This window comes from Hemitrygon akajei, unplaced genomic scaffold (genome assembly GCF_048418815.1).
Source record: "Hemitrygon akajei unplaced genomic scaffold, sHemAka1.3 Scf000049, whole genome shotgun sequence".
NCBI classification, from domain to species: Eukaryota; Metazoa; Chordata; class Chondrichthyes; order Myliobatiformes; family Dasyatidae; genus Hemitrygon; species Hemitrygon akajei.
Window position 1 is genome coordinate 2,302,676 of NW_027331935.1, and position 26,337 is coordinate 2,329,012.

Sequence of the window (26,337 nt, forward strand, 5' to 3'; positions counted from 1 at the left end):
TTCATATACACTTAAGGTGTGTGAGATGTGAGGGACATCTTTTCCAGAGTAGTGGGTGCCTGGAATGCTCTGCCTAGGACGGTGGTAGAGGGAAATGAATTATGGACTGTTAGAGATGTTAAGATAGGCACACTTGTACGGTGATTGGAGGAAAGTTTAGTGGAAATATCAGAGGCAGGTTTAATGATTACAGTGAGTAATGAGTGCCGAATGTATTAGCTTAGACAGATGCATTAGGAATATTTCAGGAACTCTTAGATGGGCACATGGATGGTTTTAAGCTGGAGAGTGATAATCTGTGCTTGAGATAGTGGAAAGGAGGATCGCCCTATAGCTATTGGAACAGGACGTGGATTGTCATGTGAGCAGCTGGTCCTGGATCTGCAACTATTGACAACAGGCTGATATTCTCTGAAGAGTATTGATGATGGGTAGGGTCACCAATTCTGTAAAGATACTGCACAAAAGAATGCAATGGCAAAGCACTTTGGCAGAAAAAAAGTGCCAAAGGAATAATAACGGTGAAAGAACATGATGGCCCACGTGATACGACATGACGCACAATGATAATGAAGAGCAGGAAGTGATCAAACAATGAAAAAATACAGCCTTTATTTTGAGAGGGACATAATAAATTCCAATGTTTTGCTGCTGCAGAACAAGGGTAATTAAAGAGGCATGATAGATGAACTGCCGATATTAATTGGGAAGAGATGCAAGTCGTAATAACGGTGGAACAGCAATAGTTAGAGTTCCCCGGAGAAGATCAGAGGGTGCAGCTTCGATATATCTTAAAGATGTAGTCTTATTCAAAAGGGAGCACTAGGAACTAGGAATGACAAGGGAGGTCCCGGACAGTATAAAAACAGAAGGAAGGGCAATACTTCATGGGGGCCACTACAAATCTAATCTTTTTAAAACCCCAACGGAAGACAATTTAAGAAAAAGTCATTAGATAGATAGATACTTTATTCATCCCCATGGGGAAATTCAACTTTTTTCCAATGTCCCATACACTTGTTGTAGCAAAACTAATTACATACAATACTTAACTCAGTAAAAAATATGATATGCATCTAAATCACTATCTCAAAAAGCATTAATAATAGCTTTTAAAAAAGTTCTCAAGTCCTGGCGGTAGAATTGTAAAGCCTAATGGCATTGGGGAGTATTGACCTCTTCATCCTGTCTGAGGAGCATTGCATCGATAGTAACCTGTCGCTGAAACTGCTTCTCTGTCTCTGGATGGTGCTATGTAGAGGATGTTCAGAGTTTTCCATAATTGATCGTAGCCTACTCAGCGCCCTTCGCTCAGCTACCGATGTTAAACTCTCCAGTACTTTGCCCACGACAGAGCCCGCCTAAATGATTAAATATAAGCTAGCCAGTAATATAAAAGCTGCTACCAAAACTATTTTCTGACATATAAAGGCCAAAGGGAGGTGGGAGCGGCTATCACACCACAGAAAAAATGACACTGGTGTGCGGATTGTCGGTGGTTGGGGGTTCGGTAGGGAGTCAATGAAATATTGGATTATATTAATTGCATTTTCCGTCAGTTTCCACTGCGGACAAATACAGCGCAATGGCAGAAATTATAGTGTCATGGGATGAAGTGACTATAGTTACAAGGAGAAGAGAAGCGAGTCGTGTAGTGGAGGTGAGAGACTGGGAAAAGATCGGAAACCACACTGAGTTTAGTGGATCAGGCTAATGAAAGATCGGGAAAGGTTCAGGGCTGGAAGTGAGTAGTGGGGGAGGAGAGAAGTCGGAGAATGTTGGTGGAGTTTAGATGGCAGTGACAGGTGCAAGGATAGTGAGAGGGGAGCGGGGTCAATACGGCACTCGGGGGGTGCGAGGAGAGAGCTGCAGGGATGTCAAGGAGGGCAAAGGTCCATTCGTATGCTACAACTGGGCAGACCCAGAGCGGTGAGCGAGAATTGCGCATTGGTGCTGGAGTGAGGAGAGCATGAGTGAGGTAGGGGGGTGAGTTGTGGAAGGAGGTAGAGGTGAGGATGCTAATGAGTGGAACGTGGGGTTTCGAGCAAGGACAGAATGGGGAAGATGTGTTGGTCGAGCGGAAAAGCGGCACGAGAGCACATGGGTTTTGAGGGGGATGAGATCCGAGTAATCTCTCTCAGTCTGGAACAGAAGCTGCTACGCCAATGTAAAGATGTCTAGACCGCTGCTGCATGATGCAGGGTCAGCGGATCAGCAGTAACTTTAGGTCACTGTTTCTCCTCAGGTTCAACATCATGACAGGAATGTTCAGCTTAGGTTTAGGTGCAGTCTCCGAGGACACTGCAGATCCAGGGTCGCACCCGAGGTAATTGTTGATTTATCATCATTGTAAATGGCTGTACAAGAGTAAAGAATATACTGTCCTCACCAAAGTGGGCAAAGTAATTCCCTCCAGGATACATCCAGCCTGGGGCCCTGGTGCATTGACCCGGGCTCTTCCTGTTTGTGTAATTGTCCAGCACATCCCCACCCCCCTCCGGTTAAAACCAACAGACGTGATCAAGGAAATTAAAACTGGACAGTCATCATTAAACGAATAGATGGCCGTTAAAAGTCTGGGGGAGTATGAGTTCGGCCAAAATGGCCTCAATTCCACGTGAGATGACTTTGACACATTTAGTTGTTCACGTGGTCACGCTCAGTCCAGGTCTGGGATCCTGCAGAGACATCAGTTCCTTCTTCCCAGTCTCACTGAACTGATTTCTCCAAAGCCTGAAACAGATGGAAGAAGAAAGAGGAAATAAACAGATTACACAACAGGGTCTTTCACGGGGAACTGGGTTAATGCTTCAACAACACTCACAGTCAAATATCAGCAGAAACCCTGCGGATCCGCTGATATTTGATCACATTGAACATTAACATAAACACTCACCCGATCCACTGCAGACTCGGGAGCGTCAGTATGAGATGACGAAGAGCGGGGACAGATCGGTCCGTGAGCCAGTTGAAACTCAAGTTCAGCCCATTCAGTGATCGGATTGTACTGAGAGCAGAGACGAGTTCTTCGGCACTGGAATCTCTGAGACCGATATTGAACAGCCTGGAGATGAGAGTGAGGGAGGGTGAAGGACACAAAGTGAAAGGACACAGCAAAATCCCCCAGTGTTTATACCCAACATAAGTAATGATTACAGTCGCGTTGAGTGTCTGAAACACAGTCTCCTGGAGTCTGGTACTTACCATAATTTCTGAATTTTACATTCTGGGTTCTTCAGAGCCATAGACAACAGTTTCACTCCTGGATCTCCCAGTCTATTCTCCCCAAGTCTAAACGTAATCAGAGAAATTGATGAACTAAGTGATTGAAACAGTGGGCATCAGAGGATTTCATCACTCAGGTACTTCCAAAGCAAAACCACTCAGAAAATCACTGACCAGTTCACTTACTGTCAATGTCCCTCACTGACCAGCTCTAGAGCATTAATGAGTATAAACCTTTAAATTCCCCAGTTGCTAATATCAGATCTCTCTACCGCATCTCCTTCACCCCGTGGGGTCTCTTTTCCCCATGCCTCTGAATTGAGAGGGTCAGAGGTGAAGAATGAGACAATATCCATGGGTAATGGTGAAAGAGAACCCCAACAGAAGACTGAGGAAGGAATAGTCTCACACAAGGAATGAGTATGGGGAAAACGTTCCTACAGGTGGAAGGGAAATGGGGAACAGAGTTTCTACTAGATGTTGGCTGCCTGGAAGAGACATTCCGCAGGAAGATAGATGCTGGGGAAGAGACATCCAACAAGAGAAAGGTGGACAGGGAAGGAAGATGCAACTTAAGGAAGGGGAATGGGAAAGAGCGATCCACAGAAGGAAGGGTGATAGGGATTCGGGATTCGGTAGAAAAGCCAATTATGAAGAGAGATATTATGGAAGGAAGGTAGTGGTGGGGAAGAACGATTCTGCAGGAGGAAACTGGAGATGGGGAGACAGCTTCCGCATGAGAGAATATGATGGGAATATTCCACAGGAAAAGGGGAGTGGAAAAGGGAGATCGCAGATGAGCAATGACGATGTGTAAGTGAAATCTGACAGCAGAAAGAGGCTTTTGGTACAGAAAAACCGCAGGATAGAGCGGATGGCAATGGAAGTTCCATACAGGAGGAAGGAGGAATTGGGGCAGAGATCAGACACGAAGAAATGGTATGGGGAACGATATCCCGCAGCTGGAAGGAGGATGGGGATGAGAGACCCTATAAGAGGATAGAGGCCTGGGGATGAACAATGTTATACAAGGGAGTGTGAGAGGGAAGAGTGTTCCCGCAGCTGGAAGGAGGATGGGGAAGAGAGATCCTAAATGAGGAATGGGGATGGGGATGAAAGTTCCCAAAGGAGAAATGTAGAAGGGAAAAAGAGGTCTTACAAGAAGGTCTGGTGGGGAGATCCCATAGAAAAAGCAGGGAATGGGAAAGAGGGATCCGACATGATCAATGGCGATGTGCAAGTGAGATTCGACAAGGGGATGTTGATGGGTAAGACAGACCCACCAGATGAAGGCAGCGTGGTGGAGGACGATGCATAGAGGCATGGGGAAGACATACCCCACGGAAGGAAGGGGCTGGGGAAGAGAGATCTAACGGGAGGAGGCAGGTGAGGAAGAGAGATCTAAGGGGAGGAAGCAGGACTATGAAAAGAGTAACAAGAGGAAGGGGGTTTTGGAACAGACTTTGCACATGAGGAAGGATATGGGGAAGAGACAGCTCACAGGGGGAAGCAGGACTGGGAAGAGATCCGCACAGTAGCGGGTGGATGGTGAATAGTGATCACTACAGGAGGAATAGGGATGGGAAGGGAGATCCAACACGAGATATGGAAGAGCGGCCCAACAGGAAGAGGTCTATGGGGAGAAGGGATCTCACAGGTGTAAGTGGAATGGACAAGAAAGAGCCCACTCTAGGAAAGGGGATGGGGAAGAGGGACCCGATAGGGATCCCACAGAGGGAAGGTGGATGAGGAATAGTGTTTCCTCCAGGCAGTTGGGGATGGGAAAGACAGATCCCACAGGAGAAAGTAGGATGGAGGAATAGATTTTCTCAAGGAGGATAGAGATGAGGAAATATGACCACACCAGAGGAAGGGATATGGAATTAGATCAGACGTCTGCTCCAGCCTGAATTCAGGTGTATATTCCGGAGAGGGGATGTGCACATGGGGACTGGGTATCAAGCAAATTCACACAGATGGAGCGATGGATATCTTCAACACGGAGAAGGGAAGGGGGACGACAATCTCACAAAGGTAATCTCTCCCTCTCACTGCGGAAGTCCGTTGGCACTCTCTTGCCCCTCATCGCAATGAAGGCAAGAAGTTCTGAATTAGCTGCTACAGTCAGTGTCGGAAAGTGAGAAGGAACATTGTCAATGGCCATGTCACAGGCAGCGAGAAACATGGTCATTCCAGCGATTTACTACCATTAAACCAATAACCGTTGTTCACTGATCAGATGAATTCTCCAACACTCTTCACAAGGAAACACAGAACCCTCCCATCTTTTGGGGAATTACAGACCGTTACCCTGGTCATTTGTCACAATTCTGCACGATCTGACTTACTACAGTTTTATCCAAATTCCTTCACATGGAAACAAAACAATGGGACAGCTTTACTGTTCAGAGTCAGACATAAATCAAGTTACCTCAACATTTCGCACTTGTGCAGCCCGGGACCCAGACGATGGATTCCTTCACACTGAATTTGACAGCGAGTGAGGTCGAGGTGTTTTATTGTATCACACATACCAATAAGATGTGACAAGACCGTACAGTCAACTGGGGTCAGCCGCATTCTACTGAATGAAATCTTTTGCTCAGATCCCAGTGTAATCTGAGCCAGTCCAGGATGCTGACACTCATATAGGTAGTACAATGCATTCAGCAGGCCCCTTTCAGCAGCTTCACTCCCAGTGCTTCCACTCTGGCGTTTAACCTCCTCCTTCACCCAGGCAATCACCTGACAAGTTGTTTGATGAGTAAATCGACCCAGAAACTCCACCAGGCCACGAGTTGTCATTGAGGAGGAGAGACCAGCCACAAAATGGAGAAATACCTCAAATCGCCTATCTGTAGTGTTGTGGGCTTTCGTGAGGAATTTCAGAATATCTCCGGGATATGGATTCAGGAATTGTGCGAGTGCAGCCATAAACTCTTGGATGCCGATATGTGGGAATTTGTACACCACGCTCCCGGCAGAATCTTCTCTCTCAAGAAGCTCCATTAGGAATCCTGAGAGGAACTGGGAAGGCAGCAGATTGTTAGTTATCAAATCTCCATCTGTAAACACAGTCTTCCTCTTGGACACTCCTGTGAAGGCCAACTGACCAACCCTGAGTAACACATCACGGGGGTTCACAATCTCACCACTATACTTTTTCAGGATGTTATACATATAGTAGGAATACAGCTGGGTCAAGGTCTTGGGAATTCGATGCTTGTCTATGTCTACTTGTGTGAAGAAGGGTCCTAGTGCCAGAGCTAGGATACCGTAGCAGGAGGGGTTGTAGCTCATGGTGTACAGGTTCTCATTCTCCTCCACGTGTTTGAAAACAGCTGATGCCACCGCCTGATCTTCAAAATGCCGCATGAAATATCTGTTCCTTTCCTTACCAACAAATCCCATGATTTCAGCCCAGACACTGATCTCTGCCTTTTCCAATAAATGTAACGCAGTGGGGCGGGTGGTCACCAGCACTGAACACCCTGGGAGCAGCTTGCCCTGGATTAAACTGTACACAATGTCAGACACTTCACACCTCCACTCGGGATCTGGGCACTGGTGCTGACGTTCTGTGTATCTTTGACTGTCAGCAAAATGGGTCCTGTGCTTGAATTCATCCAAACCATCGAATATAAACAGCAGTCCTTCTGGATTTTTCCAGACCTTTCTCAGGATGTTCCAGAAGTAAGGATACTGATCCAGAATCAGTTCCCTCAGGTTTATTCCACAGTTAATGGAGTTTAAATCCCAGAATTTGAAACTGAAGACAAATTGGAATTGCTGGTATATTTTCCCTGTGGCCCAGTCATAAACAATCTTTTGTACCATTGTTGTTTTCCCGATTCCTGCGACTCCGGCCACTGCTGTTGAAATCCCAGATTGTGATTTACTCTGGGAAAAGCTGCTCTGGAATAAGTGATCAGCCCGTATTTTCTCTAAATCTCTGCGGAGGTGTTTCCCTCTCCACTCCTCATGGTCTCTGCCTCTTGCCAACAACTCAATGTCCACCAGTCTCCGATGTCGAACAGTAGAAATGATCGTGAGCTCAGCGTGTCGATCAACCAGCTGGAAAATCTTCACCGTCTCCCTTGTCAGGATCGTGTTCACTCTCAGTGTTTCAGTTTGTGCCCGCAGAGTCTCTCTGTGTTTCTGTTGAACATCTTCCATGGGAACAGAGAATATTGTTAAAATGTTAAATAGCTCAACTGACAAATAACTTTATAACTGCATTTCAACATTCAGTATTTGAGATTGCTTGAAATAATTCCATGTATATTAGGTCAAAAAATAATATTCTGTTCAACTAACAGTGATGGATGACCCAGAAAATATTGAATCCTCATATTCCTGTACTAATTACTTGTGAAGGTAAACATTCCCCTGATAGCCTATTGCAGTCCCACCTGCACTACTGTGGACTTTTTCATTTGCAACATGTCACGATTTTTTAAGCATTGTTTGCAGATTGTTATTTTTGATCCTGTGTGGAAACAGAGCAAGACACCGTGTAGTTTGGCAAAAGCTGCACACTTGAGATTCTCAGATGTCCATCGCTCGGTGCATGCAAAATGGAGCAGAATATGTCTGAGTACTCAAGTCAGTCAGCATCTGTGGAGAGCATCACAAAGGTTTCGGATCAATAACTATAGGAAGGACAAGTCAGATAATTGGTAGAATTTAATTGCAGGGATGGAAGAAGGATGGAAAGATGGAAAGGTATCATTGTAAATGGGAGAGTCCACACGCGTATGTAAGTTGTGTTTTTGGGGGAGAGTGGTGAAGTGTTGGCCACTGCTACTGGCTAGTCTGGCAATGGGAGAGTGGGGCTGTGATTTATTGACAATAAATTTGGTAAATTGGTTTATCATTTTCTCATGTACTGAGGTAAAATAAAAAAAATATTTTTGCCTGCTATCCATATTTATCAGTCCATCACATCAGTACACTGAGATTGTACAAGGAAACACAGAGCAGAATAGTTCAGGGAAACAGCATTCAAAATAAGGTAGAAATCCAAAATATAAATAGCAGGTCAGCTTTTTTTTTTGAAGAACGTCCAGAAACGGTAAGATTCAAAACCTAAAGCTGCAGTGCGGTACACAAGTCTTATGCAATGACACGCATAGTTATATACAGGGTGACCTAGATGTTTCTAAGTGCTGTGTAAGTGATAAAAACTCAGTTGTCACTCTAAAACGAAAGCTCAAAACCTTTTTAATTCAACCTTGCTTAAAGCTAACATCATTTTGTCTTTTATATTCTAGTTTGCAATCTATCCACCTGAGATGTAATTTGAACAACATTGTCTGTGTGAAAAGTGCTTTTGAAATAAGATAATATTAATATAATTTATTTTCAGCTCTAGCTGCTACACCCTCAGGTAGCAAGAACACTCAATTCTCAATTGATTGGAACTAGTGGATTATTTTTTCTCTAGCGTGCATAAATATTGCTTTGTAGGCCTAACTGTTCGATGGTGTAATGCAGTGACTTGGGGATGCTGCCAACGGTTGATATTACTATTGGTACAATGTATACCCAGTTGTTGTTCTAGAGCATTTTGATTTTCTCTTTTCGTTCAGCATATTTCTGATATTTTTTTATTGATTAATTTCTATCTGCTATATATGTTGTGTTCATACCGAATTTCATATGTTTGTATGAAGTGCGGAATCCAAAATTCCCTGATGAAATTATTGATATTAAACCTGATTCTGATTAATTTTGATTCGCAGGTTCTGCTAAGCCACAGTCTAACCTTTGAGATGTGGTTTGAACTGTGCATTCCATCACTCACCTTTCAGTCGAGTGGGTAACTGAGTTAATCCTTGGGCGATGTTCATGTATTCCTGTGGATCAGGGCCTATTTAAATCAAAAGCTTTCATGAAAACAGACCTAATATAATTAAAACCTTATTTCAATGTGACTTTGTATTCATTGTATGGCTTTGACATACCGAGCTCCTGTATTTCCGTCAGTATTTTGTCCAACTTCGGCAACTCAGTCCTCATTTGCACAAAGGATTCCCACATCATCCTCCGGGTCTGCGAGCCTTTTCCCATCACCAAACTGAGGAAGAGTGCAGAACTCTCTCTCCGGTTACCCTTCTCTGTCAGCTCAGTGACTTTCTATGAAAGACAAACAATGAATTTATTATGGAGCAGGCAGAAAAGATGAAGCATGTGGAGAAAAGTACATGTTCATTGTCCCGGAAGCTTCATACCAGGAGTAGTCACTGGGCAGCTGTCTCATACAGTAAATCTCTGGATTCTGTCAATGACTGAAGGGAAGTCTAAATCAATACAGTGTAAGATTCGGGCTTTACTGACATTCTGCAGTAGATGCAGCGTGATTAAGTTCCTCGATCCTTCAACGTGCAACATTACAGCTACAACATGTGACAAGAAGAACGCAAGGCAGGGGAGAGCGAAAGAGTGAAGAATGGATGGCGGGCATCACTGAATCGTGGCTGAAAGGAGATGATAGTTGTGTGCTTACATCCAAGGTACATATTGTATCGAAATGTTAGGCAGATAGGTGGTGGGTTTAGGTTGCCTTTGCTGGGAAATAAAAATTTAGAAAGAGGTGATATCAGACCTGACAATTTAGAAACCTTGTGGGTGGGTAGAGTTAAGAAAGTACAAAGGTAAAATGACCAGGATTAAAATTATATACAGGCCTCTGAGCTGTAGCTAGGGCATGGGTTAGAAATTACAACAGGAGGTAGGAAATGTATGCAAAAATGTCATTGTCATGGTGGATTTCAATCAATAGGTAGCTTTGGAAAATTAGATTGGTGCGGAATTCCAAGAGAGGTATTTTTAATATGCCTACGACATGCATCTTAGAGTAGCTGGTGATTGAGGCTACTATGGGAAAGGTGGATCTATATTCTGAGTTGTTAGTTATACTGTATTTGATTCGGGAGCTTAAGGTGCTCATAATATCATAGAGCACACCCTGCGGTTTCAGGGTTAGATGTATCGTGGATAAATGGAATTAAAAGGCATGGGAGAGGAGCTGGTCAAAGATAATTTGGAAGACGATAGGGCTGACAGAAGGGCAGGAATGGTTGGAGTTTCTTGGAGCACTTCTGGAGTCTTAGGATAGATCATTCCAAAGATGAAGATTTGTCGAATGGGTGGATGAGCATCCATGGCTGGCGAGTAAGCCAGCAAAAAACACAGGAAAGGGTTTTGAATATAGAAAAAGCAGTGGAAAGCATTCAAAGCTTTTTTTAAATCAACTGAAGACAATAAAAAAGCTGCAACGCGAGGAAACATGAAATACCAAGGTAAGCTTGCAAATAATATAAAGGAGTTTTTTCAAAATGCTCTTAAGTAATGTAAAGAGTGAAACCGAGACTATTGTAGGTATCGAACTGCTGGGAAATGTAGATGGTAATGGGGGATAAGGAATTGGCAGAAGATATTAGTACATCAAGTAATGTAATTTCAATTATTAAGGAGAAGGTCTTTGGGAAGCAGAAGGTACTACAGAATGATGTGTCACGTGGTCCATATGGATGACACCATATCGGCTCTGAAAGAGGTAGATGAAGAACCATTGTTGAGGTATTCGTAATGATCGTTCAAGAATCACTAGTTTTTGGAATCGTTCTGGATGGCTGGAAATTTTAAATATCACTTCACACCTTAAAAAAGGACGGAGATAGAAGAAAGGAAACAATAGGCAATTAACCTAATCAATGATTAGGAAGATGCTAGGAGTCAATTATTGACGATAAGGATTTGGGGCATTTGGAGGCATGTGACAAAATAGGACAAAATCTATCGGGGGAATCTTGACTGACAAATATATTGGAAATATTTGAGGGAATAGACAGCAGGATCGATGCAGGAAAGTCGGTGTAGATTGTTTACTTAGATTTTCATGGGACCTTCATATAGGTGCCGCACATGAGGCTGCTTAACAAGATTAAAAACCAATTGCGTAACAGGAAAAATACGAGCATGGAAAATGGGTTCCTGTTTATTTGGAGTTAGACATTTGGCTGACTGAAAGGAAGTAAAGAGTGGGAATAAAGAGGGTCTTATTTTCTTGGATGCCATTGATTAGTTGTGTTCTGCAGGGGTAGGTTCTGGGACCTCTTCTTTTCGCACTGTACGTCAATGACTTTGTCCACAGAACGATGGCTTTATGGCCCAGTTTGTGGAAAATGTGAAGGTAAATAGGAAATCAGGAAGCATTGAGACAGTTGGGAGTTCATAAAAGCAAAAGGACAGAGTGAAAAAATGGACATAGCAGTGCCAGTTAGAAGACGGTATAGAGAAGTATATGGGCATGTAATTTGGTAGTAATGATGACGTAGACTATTTTCTAATCTGGAAGAAAATTCAGAATTCAGAGTTGCAAAGTGTCTTGGGAGAATTAGTGCAGGGGTCCCTAAGGGGTCGCTATTGATTGAGTCGGTGTTGGGAATGGCAAATACAGAGTTAGCAATTATTTTGAGAGGATTAGAATATGATAAATGTTATAATATTTTGGCATTGGCCGAACCTCACTTTCGTATTGTGATCAGTGTTGGTAAAAGATATGGAGAATCAAGAGAATGATCCCTGGAATAAAAGGGTTAATATAGGAGGAGCGGCAGGTGACTCTGTGCCTGTACTCGGTAGAGTTTAGAAGGACAAGGGCGACTGTCACGGAAACCGACAGAATGTTGAAAGACGTAGATAGATGTGGAGAGGACATTGATTATAATGAGGATGTTTACTGCAAAGGGGAGTCTCGAAACAGAAGACACAGCCAGCAAGGCCCATTTAGAACAGATGAGGAGGGACTTCCTTGGCCGGAGGTAGCGAATCTGTAGCATTAATTGGTGCAGACAGCTGTGGGCATTGAGTAATTGGGTATATTTAAAGCAGATGTTAGCACGTTGGCAACATTTACTGGGAGAAAGCAGGATAATGGGGTTGAGAGAGATAATAAATCAGCAGTGATGGAATGGAGGATAGGCCGAGCAACCCACGTATGCTTCTATGCGTTCTGGTCTTATGACTGATGTGTGAAAACAACACAATGTCCATGCAACTGTCTTGGGATTCAGATGTTTACTGCCTGTCACTAATGCAGGAATTGGCTTCCTCATCAGCTGAGGAATTCTAAATTAAATATCTTCAACTATATTATCTTACGATGGATTGAAGATCATCGATAATGCAACTAAAATGGATGGATCTTAGAAACTGTTCTGAGAACAAAAACACTGCTGTGATATTCTGGAGTTAGAACGATTGATCTCCAAGATAGGTTATCAGAAGAGAAATGGAAAGATATTCCATAATAGGAACAACAGACAATCAGCAAAATTTCCTGAGGTTCCACTGCATTGGAAAATAATCCCAGTTTCACTACAACTAGGTCTGAGGAGTTACATTGTGAAAGGGATTCAAAGATGTAATTTCCATACCACTAAATTTGAAGACCTAAGATGATGAATTTATAGATGAACATACATATTTACAGACAACTCTCTTTACTGAACGGCGTGCTTTGGATAACACCTATCTATTATAGGCAGCTGCACTGAGTCCCAAAGAGAACAGAGTCACTCACAGGTGCAAATCATTTTAATTTTCTAAAACCACACATGGCTGGACAGGTCAGAATTTGGATATGACCGTCAGTGTTTGTGAGGTCCATGGAGAGCGGCCTGAAATACCATGTTCATGTCTATCTTTAGGTAGATATTCAGCAAGTCAACAGTTTTCTTTTTTATTGGTTTGTCTTTTATCTGCCCTTTTTAGGGCAACTTAGTGATTTCTTGTGTCTAAGGTACTTCCTTAGAAGGTTGGCGTCATTCAATGTCTGTAGTGAGATGCTGAAGATGTTCTATAGGTCAGTTGTGGAGAGCGCCCTCTTCTTTGTGGTGGCGTGTTGGGGAGGAAGCATTAAGAAGAGGGATGCCTCACGTCTTAATAAGCTGGTAAGGAAGGCGGGCTCTGTCGTGGGCAAAGTGCTGGAGAGTTTAACATCAGTAGCTGAGCGAAGGTCGCTGAGTAGACTACGGTCAATTATGGAAAACTCTGAACATCCTCTACATAGCACCATCCAGAGACAGAGAAGCAGTTTCAGCGACAGGTTACTATCGATGCAATGCTCCTCAGACAGGATGAAGAGGTCAATACTCCCCAATGCCATTAGGCTTTACAATTCAACCACCAGGACTTAAGAACTTTTTAAAAGCTATTATTAATGCTTTTTGAGATAGTGATTTAGATGCATATCATATTTTTTACTGAGTTAAGTATTGTATGTAATTAGTTTTGCTACAACAAGTGTATGGGACATTGGAAAAAAAAAGTGGAATTTCCCCATGGGGATGAATAAAGTATCTATCTATCTGTCTATGAGCTGTCAGATTCCTGCATGGTAGTTTGTGTTGTAAAGAGTTTTTCGAAGATGTTACCAGGAGATGTTGATGATGGTTCGGAAGTGGATGTGATCCACGTGGACTTAAGCGCACATTCGGACAAGATGTCACTTCATTCGGATATCGCCCATGTATGAAGAGAGAGACATTGAAGTGGGTCAATAGTTCCCAAGCTTTAATGTTAACAAAGTTAGAGGGAAAGGAAAACAATAAGTGCTACAGCAAACAGGCCATTAATTATTATTTTCAAATGGGAAAAGAAGCCAACACTGCAGCTGAAAGGAATAACTAAATATATATATATAAAAAAAACAATGAAAACTGGTAGTCTTCAGAGACAGTTGACTCGACTGTCCAATTTCTCATGCAAGACCAAATGCAAGCAGGCAGTGAACTGATGGTAAACACAAAGTGCACTGCAGATGCTGTGGTCAAATCAAGATGCACAAACAAGCTGGATAAACTCAGCAGGTCGGGCACCATCTGTTGAAAGGAGCAGTCAACGTTTCGGGCCGAGACCCTTCGTCAGGCCCTATAGAGAAGGTGGGGGCAGGGTGGAATGTGCCAGGTGAAAAAACAATTAGGGAAGATTAAGGGTTGGGGGAGGGGATAGGCAGGATAGCTGAAGAAGGAATCTAAGGGGAAAGCACTATGGGTAGTAGAAGAAGACAGAATCATGAGAGAGGCGATAGGCAGCTAGAAGAGGAGACAGAGTGAAGGTTGGATGGGGGAAGAAATTACCGGAAGTTAGAGAATTCGATGTTTATACGAAGGGGTTGGAGACTACCCAGATGGTAGATGAGGAGTTGTTCCTCCAACCAAAGTTTGGCCTCATCATGGCAGTAGAGGAGGCCATGTATGGACATATCCGAATGGGAATGTGAAGGGGAGTTGAAGTGAGTGGCAACCGGCATATCCTGTCTGTTGTGGCGGACGGAGCGTAGGTGCTAGATGAAGTGATCCCCCAATCTGCGTCAGGTCTCGCTGATATAGAGGGGGCCGCAGCGGGAGCACCGGATGCAATAGATTACCCCAACAGACTCACAAGTGAAGTGTTGCCTCACCTGGAAGCACTATTTGGGGCTATGAATGGTGGTAAGAGAGGAGGTGTAGGGACAGGTGTCACACTTACGCTTGCAGAGATAAGTGCCAGGTGGGAGATCTGTGGGGAGGGATGTGTGGACCAGACAGTCACAGAAGGAACAATCCCTGCGAAAAGCAGAGAGGGGTAGAGAGGGAAAGATGTCCTTAGTGGTGGGGTCCTATTCATTTCAGTTTTCAATCACTTTATTGATTTCCAAATAAAGAATATACAAATTGGAAGAGGAGTTTAACAAGTAGATAATACAAAAGACATATAAACAGCAAAAGTTAAAACAAGTATATAATATCAAAATCAAATAAGTAAAATATTATGTTGTTATATATACAATGGTAAAAAAAAACAATTCATAACAATCATAAAAAAAGATTGGAAATTTTATTAATAAGGAAAAAAACACTAACTAAACTGAAACAAAAAAGAAAAAAAAAGAAGAGAAAAAAAGGAAAGAAACAGAAAGATTGGGCAGTCCAATTGAGGATAAAATTAGAAAAAAAGAGAGAAAAAAAAACACATCCTTCCAGTCGTCTCCAAACCTTCATTGATAAGGATTTTCCCCAAAGAGAATAAATAAAAATAAATAAATAAAAATAAATTACCGTAGATTCCGGACTACAGAGCGCACCTGATTAAAAGCCGCTGGCTCTAATTTTAGAAATAAAATCAATTTTTTACTTGTAAAGGCCGCACCGGATTTTAGGCCGCACCGGATTTTCGGCCGCAGGTGTCCCACGTTGTAATATGAGATATTTACACAGAAAGATATTACACGTGAGGATTTTTTAACTTTTAATTAAATCCATATGGTAACAAAAACAAATACATATTGCAAATGCTTTTTTTTGAACCGTGCCCGTAACGCGGCTACTTTTAAATATAGGTTGCGTATACTTCTTTACTGAACAACATTCCAATATCTCCTAACGACTGGTAAAAAATATCTATACTGCAGCCTATCAGGAAAAGTTATTGATCGCCTTTAACTTAAAAGCAGCGTTCGCTCAGATCCAAAGCCGCTCGCGTAATGTGCTCCCCCCCTCCTTTCCGTTTATCGCAAACGGCATTTAAAAGCAGCGTTCGCTCAGATCCAAAGCCGCTCGCGTAATGCGCTCCCCCCCCTTTCCGTTTATCGCAAACGGCATTTTTCCCACAAGACGCGGCGAAACCGGGTGTGACGTCATAGCATCCCGCGATGTAGTACAGAAAACAAATATAGTTAAAACTCTTCTAACTTTAACTAGAAAATGAATTACTAAGCGAAAATATTATAAACTAAATAACTGCCATAAAGGCAGCACAATGCTTTTCTTCGAGTATTTTCCATGTTGATGAGTGTGAGTACAAATGACTGATTTACAATAATTTAATTGTGAAAGTGCGCTTGATTTATCGTACAATTTCATTGGACCTCTGTGAACTACTCATCAATTTTATTGGTCTACTGTTATGAGGCAAAATGTTTACGAGGCGGCATGAAAAAAATCATGTATTAGCCGCTCCGTTTTAAAGGCCGCAAAGTTCAAAGCTGTTCAAAATGTGGGAAAAAAGTAGCGGCTTAAAATCCGGAATCTACGGTAAATCATGTGAAAATATTGAATAAAGAGTCACCAGACTTGTTCAAAATTAAAGGATATATTAAATGTCCAGCTTGTAATTTTTTCCAAGCTTAGACATGACACAATGGAGGAAAACCAATAGAAAACAGTAGGCGGTTTCGATTCTTTCCAGTGTAGCAGAATGGTTCTCCCAGCCAGTAAAGTTAAAAGAAGCTATTGCATGTTGGGCGGAAGCAGATACTTTGCTTGCTTCCTCTGGGATAATCCCAAAAATTGCTGTAAGTGGATTAGGTTGAACATCCATATCTATAACTTTAGATAATATTCCAAACAGATCCCTCTAAAAATTACTTAAACTCACACATGACCAAAACATATGAGTTAGAGTAGCCACTTCTGTGTTACATCTGTCACAAATAAGGCTTATATTCGCAAAAATATGCGCCAATTTATCTTTGGACGTTTGGGCCTTGTGTACTATCTTAAACTGAATTAAGATATGGCGTGCGCAGATAGATGAATTACTGACTAAATAATACATTTTACTCCATTAATTATCTGAAAGTGAATGTTGAAGTTCTACTTCCCAGGTACAATTGAATCCAATCATTAGGCAACATGCGAGCTTTCATTAACTGTTTGAAAAGGTTTAACCTGAAAAATAACATAAGCCAATTTGAAAAGCAGGCCAAGGGGCAATTCGGTAAAAAATCATGTAAGAAATTCCTAACCTGTAAATACCTGAAAAAATGTATATTAGAGATATCATATTTATCCATTAACTGTGAAAAAGACATTAGACAGTCTTGTAAAAACAAAACTAAAAAAGTTTTTATTCCCTTAATTTTCCATGTTAAAAAAGCCTTATCCAAAGTTGATGCTTTAAAAAAGAAATTAGAATAAATATTACTAGAAAGTAAAAAATCATTTAATTCAAAAAATCTATGAAATTGAAACCAAATTTTAAAATATGTTTAACAATAGGGTTGAGAGCTTGTCTACCTATTCTGGAGAGCGAAAACTGAAGAGGAGCTCCTAATAAAGAAGCTAATGACAAGGCGATCTTGGTCGTCTATATCATAAATCCAAAAAGTAATATAACGAATATTAATTGCCCAATAATAAAATCTCCATCTTTTTTTGATTTTTGCAATAAATGTCTATTCACTCTAGAGCTTTTATTATTCCAAACATAAGATAAAATCAAAGAATCTATTTTATCAAAAAATGTTTTTGGAACAAAAGAGGGAAGGTGGGTTCCTATTGAATGTGGCAGAAGTTGTGGAGGATAATATGCTGGATCTGGAGGCTGGTGGGGTAATAGGTGAGGACAAGGAGAACAGGGTCCCTTTTGTGGTGACGGGAGGATGGTGAGGGCTGAAGTGCGGGAAATGGAGGAGATGCGGGTGAGGACATCATTGATGACGGCAGAAGGGAAACCACAAAACCAGTGAACCGATGTTGTGCTTCCATGAAAAGAATAGAGTTAAATACCATCACAATGAAATAATACTTAGCTGACACATGCATATTCACGAGCACAATTGCTGTGTTTGCTCAGCTGCCAAATCTGCGATTGTAACAGGAACCATTTCACTTGGCTCCTGAGGCACAGCAGACTTGTGTGCGCTGGAAGTCGTGGATGAGTGACTTGTCCATGATGTTCTTTGCTGGGATCCAAGTGCGTTCTTCTGGACCATACCCTTCCCAGTCCACAATGTACTGAATTTTACCACGTACCGGGCGAGATACCAGGAGGTACAGCATAGATCAGAGAACCATCTACCAACCAGCAAGAAGGGAGAAGTGAGGTGACTGTGCCCATGGAAGAGGTAGTAAACGGTTTAAGCTGGGAGCCATGGAATACTCGATGAATCTTCGGTGATGCTGGTAGACATACCCTATACGAAACATTGCTGCCTGCCTTTTCTGATTCAAGCAGTCCCATGTAGCTTGTTGCTATTTTGTGGCTCCCTTGATGACAACAGTACTGCCTGTCCTGGGACATAGATGGCCACTGCAATTCTCTCTTTATAAACTCCTGGGTCCGGTGCATTGCTGGATCCCCAGCCGGATGAGTTGTGTGCCCTGCTTTAAACTCGGTAGGCACTTTGCATCAGGGACAAAAGCCGTGAGAACGTTCAGTCACCCCGGTCTGGGTCCGACAGTTGGGCGGCCCTCATCTCCACTTCCATCCCTCAGATCACCATTGGAGCATTACATGAGCGACAAAGTATGGGCTCTGTATTGGAATTGTCCTCAGATCCGTGGAACTGCCGGGTGTGGAAGAATTTAAGACCGTTTGGATATGTAGGGGTTAACCAAATTGCTTGAGAATGCTCTTAAAATTTAGCTAAAGTCCTTGCTAAAGTCTAAAGAAGAATGTTGTGGCGCCGCATTTACTTAATATTCTTGTTTGTTGAAAATCTAGTCCTACGTTCAAAGTCACATTGTTTGTCGAAATCTAGTCCTACGTTCACAGTCAAGCAATGTTATTGTTAAGTGCTTTTATTTACGTACATTGTGTCTATGTTACCCCCAAAGCACCGCTTTTAGGTACAGAGGCTCTCCACGATATCATGTAAGAAAGTCCTTTCGTCTGAAACAATTCATCGAGTCGGCCTGATTTATTGTGTGCTGCTCCTGAGACTTTTCCGCAACACCGGGAGTCTAGGTGAGGATGGAATTGACTGTGGGAAGAAGAGAGTCCACTGGCCTTGAAGATAGATGAGTTACTTTGCATCCTAAATTTAGGAGAGATCCTTGCGATCTGTGCAGACCAGGAAAGGACGTTCTGCCCCCTCCAGGCAGTGTCACCATTACTCCCTGACAGCCAAGAGGTTCCTGGTTTCAACATCGGAGTTTCTCTGAGCCAGAGTCAAGCGACAAAAAAGAAATACACAAGGGTGGAGCTGGCTATACGCAAGAGAGCACTGAAAGAGGACAGCTCCAATGCCCACAATGGCTATGAATCCCTGTGATGTGCCTGGTGAATGCATTTTTGTGAGCCACGATAGACCCGAAATTCCGGAAGTGGGTGTGCGGTGAAGGACGGTGATCAGAGAGCATCCTCCGTGTCCGTTCGGAACCCCTGTGTTCTGTCCACGCTGGAAAACAGTGATGTGAGATCACTCATTCTAACCCGTCTCACCTGTAAGAATGCAGAATTTGACTGCACAGGCTCTCACCGTCCCTTTACCTTGGCGCAGGTCCAAGAGTCAGTGGGCAGCCTCCTTAGCCCATGCTGCAAAACCATCCTTCACTCTGCAATGAAATGTCGGAACGACTGGGCTGCGGTGTATCCTTGCTACCGTAAAGTGTACTACAGGCTGAGTTGAGGTCCATCTGGGAGTTTGACCCATGTACGCAGGTTTTCGTGCTTATCAACAAAACTAGCAATCTGGGCTTGAATGTCAGCTGACACTGGGTAATAAAATACCTACAACCATCAGGATCTTCCTGGTGGAGGAATACAGCTCCTGTTCAGACATGGTTCAGGTCCAACGGCGGGAATATTAGTAGCAGATATTATAGGGGCAGCAGAAAAAAAAGACCTGTGAGATGCTGAGAGTGAGACTGACGCAGACTGAGGTGCTGAATTGCCGAGAACGCTAATGGCTGGCAGATGATGCTGGCTGTCCGCAGTGTGTTTGTGGACGTAGTCCATGAAACTGGAAATCGCAGGCAACTGACTCTGATTGTCTGTGGTAAGCTCATGTGCAGTTGCGGTGAGGGATGATACCTGTCCCTACATATGAGTCTTACTTGTCGGCAGGAGATTATCTCCCTCATTGCTTCTGTAACTTCAATCAGAACAGATTCAATTGCCATTAGCTCGTCCCCTACCTGATCAAGCAATATCAGGGGCAAGGTCAGCGGGTGTGTCTCTCTGCTGGGTCCATCTCTGTGTATTCAGACTTGCTGTCAGTATCTTCGGATATGACACAGGAGCGGAGAGAGAGACACTAAAACTGGTCAATAGTTCTCAGACTTTAATGTGAACAGAGTTAGAGGGAAAGGAAATCAATAAATGCTAGGCCAAACAGGGCTGTTAACTAAATCTCTCAAATGGAAAACGAAACCAACAACCTGGATAAAATGAATAATTGAAAATAAAACGAATACCGCTAATCTGCAGGGTCAGTTTACTAGACAGTCCAACCGCTGACGCAAGGCTGAATGCAAGCAGGCATCGAAACGTTGGTGTGCTTTGCTCAGGTCTCAGCAAGTACTATGATGAAAATAATGGAGTTAAATGCCGTCACAATGAAGTAATAATGACCTGACACTTGCATTCCCATGAACGCAATGGCAAAATCCGCTGCATGCCAATCCTTGGTTATGACACAATAAGTTCAGTTGCTCAGCATTCAGGATAAGGTAGACAATTGGAATCAGTATTGCCTTCGTAGAAAAAGCTAAAGAACTGTAGTAGCTAATTGAGACTCTGACTGTAGGCCTGTAATTACTGGAGTGCTGCAGGGATCGGTGCTGGACCTTTATCATCTATATCAATAATCTGGATAACAAGAAGGTTAATTGGATCAGCAAATTTACGGATGACACCAAAACTCGAAGTGTAGTAAACAAAGAGGAAGGCTATCGTGGCTTACAGCTTGACCAGCTGGAAAATGGGCGGAAAAATAGCAGATGGAATTCAATACAGACACGTGCCAAGTGTTGCAGCAAGGTAGAACCATACAGGGTAGATCTTGCACAGTGAATGTTTGGGAAATGAAAGAATGCAGTAGAACAAAGGTAATCAGAAGCACATTTTCATAATTCAGTGAATGGGGCAGCAGATTATGATAGGATCCTAAAGACTGGTTTTGTCACAGTAGCGTTGAGAAATGAAAATACTGAGTGCAGGAGCAGAAATGTTATGTCGAACCTGCATAAGACATTGGTGAGACTGAATTGAGAATTTTGTGCGCAGTCATGCTCACCAACCTCGGGAAAAGAAGAATATTAGGTTGAATAAGTACTGAGAAAATTTAACAAAGTTGTTGATGGGACTGGAGGACCTGAGTTATAAGAAAAGATTGAATTGGTTAAGACTTTATTCGTTGCATGGAAATTTGATAGGGGTATGTAAAATTATGAGGTGTATAGATTGGGAAACTGCAAGCAGGATTTTTCCGCTGAGACTGGGTTTTGCTACAACAAGCGGTAATCGATTAAGGGTGTAAAGTGAAAACTTTAAGGGGAACCTGAGGGAAACCAATCAGAGGGTCGAGAGAGTGGAATGAACTACCAGCGCGTGATGCAAGCATGTTCAATTTCAACGGCTATGAGAATTTTGGATAGATACGTGAATGGTAGGGGTGCAGAAGTTTATGGCCGTTGGGAGCAGGCAGTTTCTATAACTCAATGAAAGGACAGCCACCCATTGTTTGAAATTCAAATGGAGACAGGGACATGGTAGCTGGATGCTTTCCCACCTTCAGTATGTGCAGTGAAGCCAGCGGGCCCAGTTGAATTTTTATCTTGGGTTAATGAGCTCAGTAGAATTTGACCAATGACCCTGATAAGATGTGAAGTTAATTTTAGACTGAATACCTGATCAACAATCCAGATACGGAGTCCCTGCTCTTATACCACACCGATAAATACAGCAGGTGTGAGAGGGAAAGGGTACACCGAACCTCCAGTTCCCAGGGCTCCCCACCTTAACAGGCTTTTACAGCTGAAAACAGGTCTGCTGCAGACAAGCCAGAGATATAATTTCCAGAGTCACGTTGAAATTGTAGAACATGCAGGTGATTATCACTGTTCCCTCTAATATGTTATGTCACAATACATTAAATACTCGCCTCATTTTCTCGTGCACTGAAACATCCCTCCTTTGTCAACATCCAACCCAGTCTTTCAACTCTTTCTTCAATTGCTTGCTTCAGTCTGTCCCTGTAGAACTTTGTTAGTTGGTACAGTAGATGTTCATCCCACCGTGCTAGGAAATCAGGGATTGCAGATTCTGTAGCTGTGAATATAAAAAGGATAATGTAGATACTAACTTGAATATTTCTCATCTCCTCTGCTGTCACCTTACGCAGCAAACCAATCTTGTCTCGAATCTTGGTGTTCAACTACCTTTAGCTGCAAAACATGGATTTTCTCCCGATCTTTTAAAACTGACAGAACAATGCTCTGGATATTAGTTTACCAGAAGGACCAGATCCCCAGAGTCCTACTCCCAAACCACCCGCACATCCAGTTCAATTATGGCCAATAAATACTGGGTCTGTCAATGAATCTCACTTCTCCGAGATACTCTCTTCATTTGGGCTTCATTTGGAATTCTTCTTGACTGGATTTACGACAGCCTTTGTACACCATGGTTCCAGTACCTTACCATCCTTTTGATGTCTCATTGGAATGTACGCAGAACCCCACGCAAATATCCCCTGAATATTTGCCACATTTCTTCCGTACTTTTCCCTGAGAACATCTGTTTCCCATTTATGCTTCCATATTCCTGTCTGATAGACTCATACTTCCCCTTACTCCAGTTAAGCGTTTCCCTAACTTGTCTGTTCCTATCCCTCTCCAATGCTATGGTAAAGGAGATAGAATCGTGATCACTATCTCCAAAATGCTCTCCCACTGAGAGACCTGACACCTGATCAGGTTCATTTCCCAATGCTAGGTCAAGTACAGTCTCTCCTTTTGTAGGCTTATTTACATATTGTGTCAAGAAACCTTCCTGAACACACCTAACAAACTCTGTGCCATCTAAATTGCTCACTCTAGGGAGATGCCAACCCTGTCATTATTATTCCTTTCCAGAATCTGTCTCCCTATCTGCTCCTTGATACCCTGTTACTATTGGGTGGTCTATTAAAAAAATCCAGTAGAGTTATTGACCCCTTCCTATTCCTAACTTCCACCCACAGACAACCCCTCCAAGACTTCCTCCTTTTCTGCAGCAGTGACACAATCTATGATCAACAGTGACACGCCACCATCTTTGTTGCCTCCCTCCCTGTCCTTTCTGAAACATCTAAAGCTGGCACTTGAAGTAGCCATTCCTGCCCCTGCACCATCCAAGCCTCTGTAATGACCACAACATCACAGCTCCAAGTGCTGATTCACGCTCTAAGCTCATCCGCTTTATTCATAATACTAAACTGGATAATTTGGCAAACTGGATCAAATTAGATGATGAAAGGACGGAGCAGACTCTGTGGGCAAAGTCACCTAATTCTGCCTCTTTATTATAACAAAGAGTCTTGTAATAGCCCATTAAGTAATGCAGAGGCTTTAGTATTGGTCAGACAGTACTTGGAGTACAGGTACTGTGAGCAGTTTTGTGCTCCACGTGAGAAATTCTGTCTCGTGTTTGGAGAGGATCCAGAGGAGGTTAACAAGTATGGTTCCCTCTGAGCTGTGCAGATGGGCATCCAGGCAGTAGCTGAAATGTTCCTGCACACACAGCCTTTGTTACCACACAGTTAGAATTTTTTTTCATACTGAATAATGTTAATTTAAAACACTGCACATATTTTCAGCCTTTTTCAGCTCAGAGTAATTGTTGGGCTGCACAGCTGAAAAAAAACATAGGGATTGTTCTTCACAATAAATATTCCAGGACTGAAGAGGGTGGAGAATGTCTGATGCCTCTGGGTATGTAGTCACAACAGTTTAGAAAACTGAGAGGACATCTCATTGAACACACACAAATCAAAAGTCCAAAAGTCCTAGATGGAATAGATATTGCGAGTTTCCGTGTTGTATGACTCTATCAATATATAGTATACTTCTCTGCTGATAAAGAGAGAAACTGGTGTAAATGTCTGACTTTGTTTCTACAAGCATAACCCATAATATTGAACTTTGCAAATTTCCTCACACAATAACAAAATTCAATGAAACAATGCAAAGCAACAATGAAATCCGTGTACAGCTTTTGAACACGAGTGGATGTTGGTAACTAATGCTGGTATTGTTGTGTTTCCACATTTGTAAAAACTGTGACCCTAAATGGGTATTAACAGGATGCAAATATTTATATTAACAACCCAAAAGCTGTCTTGTAGATTTTTCAAAGTATAGTGTTGTCTGTATTCAATCCTTAACATACACTGATAATCTAATAGTTTCTAGGCTCACATAGGAGACTTTAGACCAAAAACACCTTGCCTGTTAATGAAGCAGGGCTGTGATCAAGTTGCGACAGGGCGTACATTTTCCCATTCCAGAGAATCTGGGAGCACTGATCCAGGGCAGAACAGGAGCCCATGGTTTGCTGAAACATTACTGATCTCGCAGAAAAGCATCTGAGGAAACGTCATCCATCTGAATGCCTATTGTGTTACATTTTTCTCTCCATAGTTTCTGCATAGTTGGCTGATGTTTCTGGTAATTTGTCTTTTTAAATTCAGAGTTATGCCATCCACATTATTTTGTCTTTTCGTCACCAGAGAAATATATCGCAATTTCCTCTGTGGTTATTTGAGATGGCTGAGCAGAATCTGAATGCTCAGGTTACACAGCACTGGCTGCATCATGAGATTTATTTTCAGGACAAATAGCGTGGTTGAATAGATTTTCTGGAAGTTGCTTCGTACTAAAAGCTAATGGGCATCCTTCACCTGAACTCCATCCTTGCCAGCAACAACAGAAACAACTGAGCCATTACACACGTGACATTTGATCAGGTTTATCATTTCATCAGGTGGCCAAAACACATTCTTTTCACCTCCAAGGAACGCATTCTTTCACAACCTCTGTTTTCCTATTAATCGTTTTATATTTCAATGTGGGATTATCTTCTGATTCTGAACTTCTGCATTATATATCTAGTTTGAAAGAACCTGTCAGTGTTCCAGAGTGGTGACATTGTGGGCAGTGTGTTCCGGGGCGTCACAGGACACTTCAGCTGACGTGCAGGGGTTAAACTGGCCACAAGGCAATATCAACACAATACCACAAACACACGCTAAAGAGTTAATGTGATTCAAAACGCGGAATGAGATAATCCAGTTTGAATAGTAAACGGTAAAGAGTGAAAAATTGTAATAAGAGCTGTATCGAAGAGTAGTTCTTTTTTAAAGTAAACTAGCCTAATCATGCCAGATGTGAAAGTTAGGTTGAGCTAGGGTCACACGGCCTTGGGTTCCACACGCACAGGCCAACATGATCTTATTTTGTCCATCAAGCCGACGTCTAACCGGCAAGATCCCATAGCAAAAGTAGGGCAGAGTTCTCCTATGCATTGGTTAACATTTCCCGATTAACAAAAGATAAACTTTCAAGACGTTAGTGAATTTCACTGTAACAAAGTAAGTTCAAAAGTAAAGATAAAACAAATAAAAAATAGCAATCCTTCAATAAATGAGTGAACAAGACCAACGTCTCACTTACCAGTGACTTCGAGAGTGACGGTCGCTAAGGTTTTTGGGCCACGGATTGGAACTATGCTCACACGGTACACCCCACTGTCTGACTTGTTCACCAACTTCAGCAGTAGCGATCCGTTGGAGGTGAATAGTTCCGCTCGCGATGTATAAGCATTATCAATAGACACGAGTTGATCGATCCACTGACAGACAGTTTTCCCGTTAAAAGACCAGCTTCCACTTGAGATCTTCCCCGACGGCCACACTGAAAAGAATGCATCTCCACCGATGGTTGTATATACTTTACTATGCTCTACGTTGATGGTAAAATGCTGAGACTCACCTGAGGAAGAGGAAATCGTAAGACGGTAAAGTGACAAAGGTGCAGAGACTGGAGGAATATATGTACTGCAGCTCAATAATTAAAGATATCTAAAATCTATACACAGCTCAAAATGCAGATAACAACACACACAAAATGCTGGTAGAACACAGCAGGCTAGAGCACCTATAGGGAGAAGCGTTGTCGATGTTTCGGGCCGAGACCCTTCGTCAGGACTAACCGAAAGAAAAGATAGTAAGAGATTTGAAAGTAGTGGGGGAGGGGGAAATGCGAAATGATAGGAGAAGACCGGATGGGGTGGGATGAAGCTAAGAGCTGGAAAGGTGATTAGCGAAAGTGATAGAGAGCTGGAGAAGGGAAAGGATCA

At 42.6% G+C, this 26,337-nt stretch overlaps 1 protein-coding gene across 1 annotated transcript; it reads right to left on the reverse strand.

Annotated features, from left to right (window-relative positions):
• Positions 1-989: 989 nt before the first annotated feature.
• Positions 990-25,761, reverse strand: LOC140720984 (NACHT, LRR and PYD domains-containing protein 3-like). The gene is made up of 8 exons (XM_073035845.1): positions 25,653-25,761; positions 22,103-22,269; positions 9,192-9,363; positions 9,032-9,097; positions 5,657-7,394; positions 3,205-3,291; positions 2,897-3,064; positions 990-2,733 (listed from the first exon to the last, which is right to left on the reverse strand). Exons 2-8 carry the CDS (start codon positions 22,142-22,144, stop codon positions 2,646-2,648), a joined length of 2,361 nt encoding a protein of 786 aa, XP_072891946.1. The 5' UTR covers positions 22,145-22,269; positions 25,653-25,761; the 3' UTR covers positions 990-2,645.
• Between the last annotated feature and the right edge of the window lie 576 nt (positions 25,762-26,337).

What these genes read in the sequence shown, in the direction of transcription:
- LOC140720984 (XM_073035845.1), bottom strand. Translation starts at nt 22,144, where the DNA reads ATGTTGACAAAGGAGGGATGTTTCAGTGCACGAGAAAATGAG. An exon ending in CACAAGTGCGAAATGTTGAG is followed by an intron (nt 3,292 to 5,656) that starts GTAACTTGATTT and finishes GATTACGTTTAG; the next exon opens with ACTTGGGGAGAATAGACTGG. An exon ending in CCGAGTCTGCAGTGGATCGG is followed by an intron (nt 2,734 to 2,896) that starts GTGAGTGTTTAT and finishes CATCTGTTTCAG; the next exon opens with GCTTTGGAGAAATCAGTTCA.